Genomic DNA, 13,458 nt, shown 5'->3' on the forward strand with positions numbered 1-13,458 from the left:
ACTGAAAGAGGGTGCAGCAAAACAAAACGGGAGTCTGAAAGCTGATCCTCACTGCAGATTCAGCTAACCCTCTGCCTTTCCCCCTGTTCACAGAGCCGAAAGTAAGCTGCAAATTAGGCCGGTCTGCGTCCACATCAGGTGTGCCCCCTCCGTCAGTTACTCCTCTCAGGCAAGCCAGTGACCTGCAACAGAGCCAGGTACCATCATCGTTAGCCAATCGTGATTGACTTCGTGTGATGCAACATGCCAGACGCTTCCACCTCTGTCTGTCATGTGTTGCTGTAGACAACTCTTGCGTTTGCTTTTCTTTTTCTCTGTGTGTGTGGGTGGAGGGGGTGAGTTGTGGCAGTCTGTGTTCTCATCTGAAAGGGAAAGTCTTTCTTCTCTGTGACTGGTGAAACTTTCTTTGCTGTTTGTTACCAAATCGTTTTTGTCTCTGGTTCCCATCATTCTGTAATATTAATGTAGTAAATTTGTATTCTATGTATTGGCTTGGTGGTTATTTTTTTTGAAAAATTCTTTCTCTCTTCCATGTTTTGTGTACTTTTATACTGTCTCTGAAAATTTATCAACATTTGATAAATTTATCTACTTTGTTTTATGTAGATTTCTTTTTAAATGTTTTGTCTATAACACTTGCACAGATGTTGTCAATGAATTTGTACATATCTTTCAGCTCTTATCCTATTATACTGTAATATTTGTGGCCATTTTGCTTTTATTTCTATTTAGCTTGGAGCATGATTGTAAGACACTGTGAATATCGATGTCCTTATAAATATTCAAATACCAACTCATCTGGACTGAACATGGCAGCTAGTTTTCTTAGGCTATAAAGACAAACTGACCGACCAGATAATCTAGGTACTTACCAAAAACTGTAGATTAATAAGGCGATCTTTAAATAAGTGACTTTCCTCTCTTATACCAACAACATCAGAAATGTTCTCAGAAAGAGGATGTTAAGTGTTCATGCATGGTAAATAAGATCTCTATTATGGCTTGGAGAAAAGAGACGAGAAATAAAAGCATAAACTAAAATATCATTTAATCCTTTACATTAACAGTATGTTGCTCTGATGTTCATTTGGGCACATGGTTGTCTCTGGGGAGTAATCAGTAATCACAACACGTAAATGTCTATCTATAACTCACCCAATAGAAATTCAGTACATTGACTTCATTTGTGAAGCTTAATTGTTGTTACTGTTAAGTATTATGGGTGTTAAATAGGATAATGTCCTGGAGTGATTTCTCTCTCCACGTCCCAGCTTTAATCTTTGCATTCATAAAGCTCTTCTGAAATAGTAAACTATAAAACTAGCGATGGTACCTCTATGGGAACTGCCCGTTACCGATTAGCAAATTACATATTCATCAATTATTTAAAATGTCAAGCTATTTTAAAAACACAACTAAGCAGAATATTGCAGTTTTTTTTTCTAGTGGGAGACACGGTGCTTTTTTAGTATTTTGGTCTGGCTTAAATGTGCACAGCATTTGATTTATGAATATATGAGTTCTCTATAAACACGAGAGATGAGAGGCTTCTCTCAAGGGGCATCTCAAGTGTCATTTAGAATTCCTTGTGTCTTAATTTAAAATGTTAAATGCTTTCATAACTAAATGTATCCAGCTCAAACACTTTTGGAGCGAAAAAAAAAAGTGGAAACAATAAGACAATGAATTAATAAATAAATAACGTAATTAACCTCACTAAAATAAAGTTAGTTTCTTAGTTGATTTAAGGCTATTTCAAAAATTCCATTTATCAATATTTAACATTTTAAAAATTGAATCCAGAAAGGAGGGAAATTTAGCTGTCAGAAGGTTTCATTAATATAATTGATTTTCCAAGGACATGTACCTTGCTGTTACATTACCCTCAGTATCACGGAGAGGTTTTGTGTTCTTTGTTTTGTTTTGCTTTTTTTTCCTAATTATCTTTATAGTTCTTTCATCCTAAACCCCTTTAAATGAAAGGGTCCCTGGGTTAAAATGAAAGCAGTTTCCTGGGATAAACTTCTGGGATAAAAACGAGACATGATCTTTGGGCCTTTGCATTATCAGCTCTTGGTTTACCTGATGGGATACTCTTTATTCTTCAAAATATAGCAAAGCGAGAAAGCCCCAACCAGCAGAAATTCTGGCACACATCCATATCTAGATGGGCTGTTAGAGCTTTGAACTAGTATTTGTAATGTTTGCCTGTTCCTGTACTAAAGAAGTAAACTTGGCTGAGAACAACCTTGCTTTACATTCCTATGACTTAGCCCTAAAGTCTATGGCTACCTTTTGCAGATCTCTTCTCACCTTGTTCTCAGGCTCTTGACTGAGATGTCTAAGTAACAACCCTTTGTTGTGGTGATGACACTGCCTTTGTTCAGTAACCCAAGGCAGTGTTGACTTGTTGCCTGTAAGAGAGAATATTCAGACACCAACTAGGATATGCAACATCAGCTTTATCCAACAAACAGTCCCCTTGCTCACTTCTTAAGCAGTTTTTCAAATACCTGGATTCCCAGTAATTATTTAATCACAGAATGTGTAATAAGAGATGGATCCACCTCTTATTAGGAAACCATGGACAACCACTTGATCTCTTTAAAACAAACAAAAGCAATCACTAATCCCTAAAATAATTCCAATGGGTGCTAATGAGCTGAGGAAGCTGGCTTTAGGACGCCCATGCCATTTCAGCCACATTAAGGGACATTACCTTTCATAGAGAAGGCACTGTGTTTTCTTTCATTCAGATCCTTTGTTTGTATCCGATCTCTTTTCCATTTCCTCAGTAAAAATTTTTGACTTGTCATTACATGTCATGGTAGGAGCTTTCTAAGAGGTGTTGCAGAAGGGTATATGGAAGTGCCTGATACTGCTTCGGCAGGAAAATACTGAGGTGCCCACAGTGGCCCTCCAGGCCTAGGCCAGTAATGATTATTCACCCCCAAAGAATCTAGAGACAGACTGAGCTTCAGGGAGCCTAGAGCCAACAGTGACTGTCCACTATCTGCATTTGTGTATCAACAAAGTCAAGATAGCTTTTGCTTGATTTTGCAATCTTTTGGTCTCAGGTAACTACAGCAGACACAAGATTTGTAGAAATACATAATCTTATCTGACTGGAAGCTTCAAATATGTAGGAGAAAATGGAAAGCTCAGGAAAGAAGCATTTAGAGTATAATCTTTGAAACTCAGAGAAATGAAAACCCATTTTTTTTTCTTTGTTAATTCACTCCAGAATAAGTAGACTAGACAAGAGGCAGGACATCCGCTTGGAATTTTCTTGCCACGTGCCCACGGATTTTTGGCATTTGTCTGAATGTAGATCTTTGGAAATTAAACCAAATTTCTGTGCCTACTGTGAAAAAAAAAACCTGTTCTCCTTTCCTTAGTTATAAAAGTAAAACTGTCTAGAAGTCATATGGGACTTGGAGTACATGTAACTTTCCCTTTTTCCCTTCTGTAGTAAAGTAGAAAGATGTGTTCAGAAGAAAGGGGTGTGACCACTTTTATAGACAGTAGAAAATGAAGTTCATGTCATTCCTCTGATTCGGCTGAGATCAAGCCTACCTCTTGGAATGTGACCCCCATTCCACTGGCAATGAAACCATTTGTGGTCTTGTCACAGCAGGTGATAGGACAGCAGTTAATGCCCCTGGCCACGTGAAGGCCATGCTTTCTTTCAAGAATGGAGCAGCGAGGGTGTGTCTCTGAACAGAAGTGCCAGGTCTCCTTGGAAAAAGGTTCCCAAAGAATGTTTATATTTGTTTTCCAGGGAAGGAAGGAGATGAACACCACACCCTCCACTATACATACATATGCACGCAGTACACACATGGGTGCATCCACACACACATGCGTGCACGTGTACACACACACTCACATTAATATGCACTTATGCTCCCTTATACCCCCAAACTCTCACATACTCACATATACACATACATACTCGCTCACACTCATACACTTAGTCACTCACGAAGGTACACACTTCACATTTGTTAGGTAACACATCCCATGTCAAATCAGAGAGTCCCAGAGTGGTGATCACATCATATCACAGAATCACATCACAATAACAGTGACCTACGTGTTGAAATGAAACTTCACCTTCTCCCTGAGGCTAGTTGATCTTTCTAAACTGGATTATCTCTGATTATCCTTGATCTTGGGGAAGGGTTAGGAAAAGGCCATCTGTAATATCCTTTGGACATACATTTCAAAGGCTGACAGACCCAAACCTCTTTGGAAATCTCACAGTCGCCTCTGAAGCCATTATCTCTTGTTTTGTGGATCTTCTGTGCACCGACGGATGCCTCTTCATTACTTAGGACAGGCATTGCCCCAGCATCTTTTCTGTATCCTCATAAACTGTTAGCCAGGCAAGCACACTGGACCCTTTCAACTTGCCCCTTGAGTATGATTTCTCAAACATTTATTCCATTTAGTGCCAGTCTTCTGGACCCTTTCCAAGCTCCTAACTTCCCCTTTTGATGTTTGATGATTCTGCTGGGGTGTAATGAGAGCCTGCCTGGGCTGGCCACAGAGCAGAACATGTTCTCTCCTCATGGACGCCATAGCTATGTCTGCAAGACAGCATTAGGCCAGGTTTTCTAGATAATGAAAGAACATGTTGGGGTGGCCCAAGCTTGGCAAATGTCCAGAATGTGTTCTGGACATGCCTGGATGTCAAAATTGCTTTTGAGATACCTTTATAAAAAAGGAGAGTAAATCATTCAAAGGTTTATATGATACAGTGACCCAGGCTGTACCCAGTTCAGGGGCAGACCACTAGCAGTCAGGGCACTGTGTGAGAATCAGTGATCTTTTGCTGACCTACAAAGTTTCTCTCTATATATATCCCTGAAAAAATGTTTTTCTCATACAATCTAAAATTGTCTCTTTCCTTAATTTTCTATCTCCAGTGCAGTGGGATGTGTTGATTTGCCCCACAGTCTCAGTAATGCTTTGTCTTAAAGCTTTGAGAAGATCACTGCTCTGTCTCAGGGTCTGCATCAGTTGTGGGCTTTCATTTAATTTTCCAGATAGTCAGAATTTTTGCACATAGAACTTGTAGGAGCCTGGAAAGCAGAAGGAGGGTGAAGACAAAGAGAGACTGAGTATATTAACATAAATACTCAAACAAGGACATGGGAATTCTGATTCCATCCACTCAATGCCTACTCATATGTCTGAATAATGTAACCGTAAAGGGTATGTTCTAATTTAACTTCATCTTCAATGCATGGGATCAAGTAGAAAAACAGAAGAAACAAACCCTAAGAATAGAGAAGCTTCAATGATGCTTTGCCTTCAGAATTTCCAAGCCACCATTAGCATGGACATGACTTTTTTTTGTCAAGACTGTACATACTTTATTCTAGCCTTAAACCTTGTAGACCTAGAATGTATGTATTAAGAGGTTTCACTGATCAGCTGTATATATATTTTCACATGTTTCTTATCTAGAAGCTGAAAGTCTTGTAGTGGATGGGAGAGAACAGAATATGTGGTTGGAGAGCATGCTCCGTCCCAACTTAACACGAGGAAGGGGTCCTTCTCCACCATCTGTTTTTCAAATGTTGAACAAACTTTTGTTATTGTTGTTAAGACCCTGTGAATATTCCAGCTACTCTTATCAGACCTGACCCCAGAGAGTATTCTGCATTGTCTTTGTACTTTACACAGCTGATTCGATTGTATGCTCCTTATTACAGTGCATGATGGAAATGGAGGAAAAGCAGAAACAAAACACACAACCAACAGCAAATGTTGAACTCACTTCATTAACACATAGCTTCCCACCACAGAGTTTCCTCCAGGCCATGCAGTAGATTTTACAATGACTCCTATTGTTTTGCATACAGGTTGACTGACATATATTTCCAAATATGTAAAAACTCAACAAGGATACTTGAAACACCCTGCTACCTTTACAAGTGCAACATCATCACGCTGGAGAGGGGTTTATCTGTACTAACTTGAAATTGTAAACTGAAGTGCTATGTGAACAAAGATTATGTTACAAAGGAATTATAATTATTTGTTATAATAATGATATTTACTGAAGAGATTGGATCTAGCCCTGTGAATTGTGGAATAAATTCATATTATAATTAAGAATGTCAGTGTTTATATTGATCCATTGCCATGAATTATGGCAAAAGTGCATTACAATAATGCAAAGTGCCAAAAAGCGAAAACAAAAAAGCCGTATCTTATATGTGCTATCAATAATCCTGTCTGATTGCTTTATATAAATATTAGGCTTTAGTACCCTATGAGACTCTCTATAATTAATTTCATGTTAAAAACTCCCAAATTTTTCTTATTACTTTTAAATAATAAGCAAATCCAGTAATATGTTTAATGAAATATTGGCATTTTTTGATCTCCACTATTATGCAAAGAATTCAAGTAGCAGAGACTCCGATTGCTTTTCACAACACACTATAGTACAGCTAAGAAATCTGGCCTGTTTCTCAGGCATCATCCTGTGTTAACTTTTGTATATTTCAGGTGGCGGAATATTTGGGAATCATCTTTTAAAAAGCAGAACTGTCATGGCCGGTCTCCCAGTAACTCCATTATTGAATAGAACAAACCTGAACAAACCTAAACAAACATATCCCTGTGTCATATGCCAATAACCGCCCCCCCACACACACACATATAATCTTGCCATTTATGCCCATAGAATGGGAGGCAGGGTGTAACAAACTAGAGGACATTCTAGAAGAAGTTGACACAGAGGGGTGGGGACAGGGACAAAGGGCTGAGAGAGCGTCCACCCTCCGACTGCCGCAGTCCTGGATATGTGCGTGTGGTGTCCTCAGCATCTGAATTGATAACCTCACCCACTAGAGCTGCAGGTAAAAGTGTAAGGTAGCTAAAGTCTCTAGCCAGCATTCTTGAACTCATGCAAAAGACCAAACATTGTTCGGATTTCTTCACTGAGCTTTAGCATATTGAAAACCATGTGCCATTTATTGTCATCTCTGATGTGTTTATTGTATTTCAGGACTGCTGAGAGCTTCCCCACATCACCACAGGCATGCTCTCTACAGTTCTACCCGAGGCTGCCATTCTCATCCCACATTACAACCGTACACAAGTACCTTGTCCAAGTTTTGTACCTGTTAGATGTCAGCCTTGTGATCTTAGCTACTCAGCTGGATAAAACCCAGCTGTTGTTGATTAGATTAGAAGATTTTTATTATTGGTCTGGAATCCACCAGTTAGTAGCTTGTGGCCTTGAATATGTTGTTTGAATTTTCGGACTCTGTTTTCTCATCTGTAAAATGGGTACAGTGCTATCTACCTTGTGTGGTTGATGTTGTAGTTGTTGAGGATTAATGAGATAACATGTAGGGAAAGTCTTGGATAGACAGACATAAACTGCTAGAAAAAGAATTCTTTCTCTTTTCTCTTACAGCTTTTCCTTCTTCCAAATATTCAACTTCCCTACTTGCTAGAAAATTCTAGGTGGGAAAGTCATTCTAATCTGTGGTATTCCGAAGAGGGTGGGCAAGGAGGGAATGGTTGCATTCACCCTGTATCACAGATCTTGCGTAGAACTGCTGGCACGTGGTGATAAGAAAAGGCAGACAGACTTTTAGTCACTTTTATTACTGATTTTATTTTATGTTTTTAAAATTTTTTAACACTTTTGTTTATTATTGAGAGGCAGAGAGAGACAGCATGAGCATGGGAGGGGCAGAGAGAGGGGGAGACACAGAATCTGAAGCAGCTCCAGGCTCCGAGCTGTCAGCACAGAGCCCAACAAGGGGCTCGAACTCACAAACTGTGAGATCATGACCTGAGCTGACACTGAACCAGCTGAGCCACCCAGGTGCCCCTTACTACTGATTTAAAATTCTCTAGACAGTGCATCACTCTCTTGCCAGCTTCTGAGATGGATTGGTTTTTCCCACTCCCTCCTTGGTATACTTGATATGATTCAATTCATTGTTCCTTTTCCAAATAGGAAATTAGGTACTCGGTTATTCACTGTACAATAAGAGTCTGCACTGGGCATTTCTTCTTACCTCATGGATCTCATGTGTGGCTTGGAAGCCAAGTGAGTAGAAACCAACTAAGGCTATCATTTCAGAAAGGCCACCTGACCCCAATACCACTTCACTCTCCTATTTGAGTTAAAGTATAAATGAACATGAAGAAAATGTTCAGAGGAAGCCATTACCTGCTGGGGGTCAGGACAAAGGGTATAGAGAAACAGGCTAAGTTTGCTACCAACTTCCACACTTACTTAAACTTCCCCAGAGCATTGGTTTTAAATGCAATGTTCTCCTACATGCTCCTGTATTTATCCATAAGTAGGCCCATTATAATATTTTGTCCCATCATATTGATTAGATTTTTTGTTTTTTTATTCTTATTTTTCCTTTTAAGGAAGAAAGTATTCAGGATATTGCATTATAAACTGTTAGGTCAACACGAGGCCTGAACTTTAACATGCGTCTTGCTAAGCAAACGTGTGCCAAGCCTAGTCATGATACACGGATGTCAAATGGCACCGTTTTGTATTTCTTTTTTTTTTTTTTTAATGCTTATTTATTTTTGAGACAGAGAGAGAGAGAGTGCAAGCAGGGAAGGGCAGAGAGAGAGGGAGACACAGAATCTGGAGCAGGCTCCAGGCTCTGATCTATCAGCACAGAGCCCTACACAGGGCTCGAACTCACCAACCGTGAGATCATGACCTGAGCCAAAGTGGGACGCTTAACCAACAGAATGAGCCACCCAGGCACCCCACCATTTTGTATTTCTTAAGCAAAGTCACAGATAATGGAATCTATATATTGTTTAGTCCTTTGTAGCCTCATTTACTCTTGTTTCAATGCCACCGAGAGTGTCTTACTTTACTAAACTAATGATAACATGGATGTGTTGGGGAAAAGTAAAGCAGACGATTTTAAATCAAATCAGTCTCACCAGTTTATTCCATGTGGTTTCAAGATGATCTTTCAAGTTTCCAATTTCATGACAATTTTTATTAAATATTGGAAAATGTAAACTCGTAAATAGGGAGACTGTTGAAAATATTTAACTGCTAGAGTTATTCCAAATGTCCGGTATACTTGAAAGTGATGCTTTGGCTCGGTCTAGAGAATGATCAATTTATCATGGTCGAGCTTGTGGGAGTTGTGTACAAATAGATAGCCTTTGAAAGGGAGTTAAAGCTAAACGCTATGATGGTATTCTGCTGCGAGGTGTTAGCAGAAGTCCACAGAAACCTTCCTCAATCTGGACTCTAACTACTGAATTGAGCATCAGGCTTCAGATGGGACTGATCCATCAAACTCGGGGAAAGTAGTAGAACATTAGGTGGATACACACCGCCACCTAGCGTCCATAATGTGCTTAGCAATTTGTACTTGAGTTTTAAAAATAAATGAATCCAACAAAACTGCTTTATGGCAGAGAAAATTCGCTGTTTACGATAATCACCACAATGCTTATAAAAACACAGAATAGATATTTTTTATATTTGTTTTGGGTAATTTTCATCACTTTAGTCTTGCAATTTTAGGTTATCTAACTTTAATTTTTTTTAATGTTTATTTTTGAGAAAGAGTCATGAGACAGAGTATGAGTAGGAGATGGGCAAAAAGAGAGAGGGGCACAGAATCTGAAGGAAGCAAGCTCCAGGCCATATGTGGGGCTTGAACCCACAAACAGTGACATTATGACCTGAGCTGAAGTCAGACACTTAACCAACTGAGCCAGCCAGGTGCCCCTAGGTTATCTAACTTTGAAATATACAATATACCTTTCTGTACTTTTGTGGGGAGACGTATGATCACGCCAGTGATCTCTGAATGTTATGTGTCATTTATGATGAAATGCTGACATTTTCATTAGGACTTATGACACCTTCTGTGCATTGTAATTTTCTAAATCCAACTTGAGCCCCTTGGAAAGGAGATCATTTTTCCTATATTGCATATATTTCTGAAAAGAAAGCTAGCAGAGAAAACTTGATTGGCTGAATGAAAGAATTACTGTGGATTGCTTTTGTCTATCATGAACATATTTGAAACATATCACAGGATTTTTTTCTAAAAAGAGAGGCCTCCCTAACTAGTGGGTAAAATTTCCTCTAACTTAAGTTACATGTAGATTTTATGTACATTAATGTTGGATTGAGTTATACTACACTAGACTCAAAATAATAAATACATTCACATTATGAGTGTCTTACTCAAGAAGCACTAGAAATCTTCACTTTTTCTACCATTTTCTCTTCTTCATCTATGGACAAATTGTTGTTCTCTGTTCTGCACTGCAAATAAACATCCTCTGGTTGAAAGCATCTTCTCCAAATAAAGTCAATTTCTAAAATGACTATTGTTGAAGGGTACCTGGGTGGCTCACTCGGTTAAGTGTCTGACTTAAGCTCAGGTCACGATCTCACGACTTGTGAGTTCAATTCCCACATTGGACTTTGTGCTGACAGCTCGGATCCTGGAGCCTGCCTCGGATCCTGAGTCTCTGTCACTTTCTGCACCTCCCCTACTCATGCTCTGTCTGTCTCTCTCTCTCAAAAATAAACATTAAAAGAATTTTTAAATAAATAAAATGGCTTTTTTTGAGGGCTTACTATATGCTTGACACAGTGTTCAAGATGTTTTATTATCTAATTTTATTCTTACAACCTACATACATAGTAGATAACATTATCCCATTTCACTAATGGGAAAACCAAGGCTAGAGATTATGTTGCCTGTTGAAGATCTAATCACTAACAGTGGCTATATGGACAGGAAGACAGGTGTTCTATCTACTACATGTTTGTTTTCTTTTCAGAAATATTTGCCTTCTGAATTTGCTCTTTTCGTAAAAACCATCTTCCTTCATTTTTATTAATGTCATTCATTGATTTACTTAAGCATTCTTTGATTTTCTTGGATTTGCCTTTGAACTTCTCTAGATTTGGAGCTAAGATAACAGAGGGTCAAATTCAACTAAGACTTTACCTGAACAAGGTACCTCCTAAGAGCAGGATCTCCAGGGGTGAGGTGAGGCTGGGAATGTGGCTCCTGGAAGGAGGTTAGAGGGCATTGACCATCTCATTCCCTTATGGACCATGGATCGCTGTTGTGAGAAACCAGCCACACAGGCATAGGTGTGTGTGTGCATGAGCGTGCGCATGTGCACAAGCAGGAAGACAGACACCTGAGCACATTATTCTTTCCACATGCTGAGAAGAAAACGCACCTCCTCATGCACATGCACACAGAAACACCGCTTCTAGAGCACTGGTGTAGATTGAATCAACAGCACACAAAAGACAAATAATATATTCACCGAGATTTATCCAGCCTCTGGGCTTCCACAGGGAATCTGTGAGTAGATATTTTAAAGGAGGTGGGGTGGGGGACAGGACAACCATACTGTCACTTCAAAGCCTTTGTTTTCTAAAATAAATGCTGCATTAGAGCTAGTTAATAATCCCTCGTTGTCAGCTATTTTGACAGGGATGGTATTTGGAATGCTGTGTTTAATGACTTAGTTCCTAGGAAATGAGGAAGTTATTTGAAGGACCAAAAGGTGTCAAGAGGAATCATACTCAGCCCAGTCAACTTTGCATATGAAAGGGCTGCTGTGGCTTTTTCTGGAGAAGCCTATGCACCCAGTCACTTATCATTCAGGATACAAACTAGAGAGGAACCCAAACTGCGCTGTCATTTGACTGATACTAACAATGAAAACAAGGAACCTTTGGAAAAGTCTTGCATTGGAAGCACTTAACATCCATGATTGCTTTCCCCAGGCCTCATGGAATTTCCAGGTCTTTTGATTTATACATCCATACGCAATGAGAGAATGAATACGAAATCACGTTTTAAGCTAGAATGTTTAAATGTAAACGCTTATTTTCAATCATTTGTTATTTAACATGTAGGCTCTTTTATTTTAACATTAACTTTGAGCAAAGAAGTGCAAGGCACCTTACAGAAGCCTTAGCGGGAAACAGAACAGGCCACAGGACAGGAGAGCAGACGGCAGCAGACTGGGGCCTCTCCAACCCTAACCTTTGAGGTTCATCCTTTTCGCAGTGGCTGTCTACTCTCCCGACCTGTCCCCATATCCAGCCTCCACACCAACAAAAGACTGACTGTGTGTTGACTCCTCAATGCAAAGTATGCTCATTGTATGTTGACTCCTCTGTAAAGTATGCTCATTGCTTGCAAGATGGAAGATAAAGGCTTTGCCTGGATTTCAAGACCTGTATGATCAGCTCTGGTCTTTCTGTTCACCTTCGTTATCCAGTGCCCTATCTGATAATCTCATGCCCATCTACATACCTTCCATGGTCCTTTCTCACTTTCAAATGTCCCAAGGATGCCTCCAAGATTTGCCTAACTCTTTCTTTTTCTTGGAACACCCTCTCTAATCTTGGGATCCTGGAAACGATTACTTATCTGTTCATCAAGTCTGGAATCAATTCCAAGTCTGGAATATTGTGTTCTCCTGTCACAACCCTCCTACGCATATCTTTCATCTCCATATCTCCTTATATTTGTACTTACTGTGCCTTATTTTTATATGAAGTGAAGGGGGAAATGTTGGGGTTTGGAGCCAACCGACAAGAAAGAATTTTTGAGATGCCTTTGGTGCAAAAAGGTGGTTTTATTAAAGTACAGGGACAGGACCCTGGGCAGAAAGAGCTGTGCCGGGGTTGTGAGGAGTGACTGATTATACACTTGAAGGTTGGGAGGGGATTAGGGATAGAGTAGGTCTTTAAGGTATTTTGGAAACAAGGTTTCCAGGACCTTGAGGGGCTGGCTGCTATTAGGAAAAGGTCATTTATTACTGTTGAGTAAAAACTCAGTCATGAGGCCCTTCAGGTGTATATGGGGGAGGGGGGCATAAACTTGAAGTACGATAGCCAACCTATAACTTAGGGGGTAGAGATAAAAGAAGTTTTCAAAGGGAGTTTTGTATGTTAAAGTAGACTTACAGGATCCTGGAGGGTCAAGATAATGTTAAGATAAGATTGCCTTTTGCCCTTAGCAAAGGGTCCTCCTCCAGCCTGCTGAGTCCCTAGAGGGGAAGGTCAGTCTGTCTATCTCAAGAACTTATCAACAGGCTGTAAGTTGTAAGGAAATTTCAGTTTTTTTCTTCTACCTTTGTTTCCCACATCATAAAGGAGAACATTGTCTGAGGATGTTATCTTCTGTTCTCTTACCAGGAAAAACAATCTGGGGAAAGGTCAGGTTAGAGATATTCCTTTGCTATCAGAGGTTTCAGTTTGTAGATGTGCATTGGATATTGCAAAGAGAAGGCTATCACAGGTCATGTTTCTCAAATATATCTGACCATGGAACCCTCCCCCCCCCCTTTTTTTTTCATTTTCCAAAGAGTGTCTCTTTTAATTCCAAAGATGCAGATTGTAATTCTTTGGCTCTTTGAGGATTGGGATATATA

The 13,458-nt window shown here is 39.6% G+C and overlaps 1 protein-coding gene across 2 annotated transcripts in view; it reads left to right on the plus strand.

The window, feature by feature from the left end:
• Nucleotides 1-13,458, plus strand: part of NYAP2 (neuronal tyrosine-phosphorylated phosphoinositide-3-kinase adaptor 2) — a 182,861-nt gene that overhangs the window by 138,544 nt on the left and 30,859 nt on the right. For both annotated transcript variants that reach the window (XM_039236817.1, XM_039236819.1), the window contains one exon: nt 94-197. In XM_039236817.1, the coding sequence (XP_039092748.1) occupies nt 94-197 (104 nt within the window). The remainder of the gene's footprint in view (nt 1-93; nt 198-13,458) is intronic.

The sequence above is a fragment of the Hyaena hyaena genome, unplaced genomic scaffold (assembly GCF_003009895.1).
Source record: "Hyaena hyaena isolate Hyena2069 unplaced genomic scaffold, ASM300989v1 scaffold_117, whole genome shotgun sequence".
In the NCBI taxonomy this organism is placed as follows: domain Eukaryota; kingdom Metazoa; phylum Chordata; class Mammalia; order Carnivora; family Hyaenidae; genus Hyaena; species Hyaena hyaena.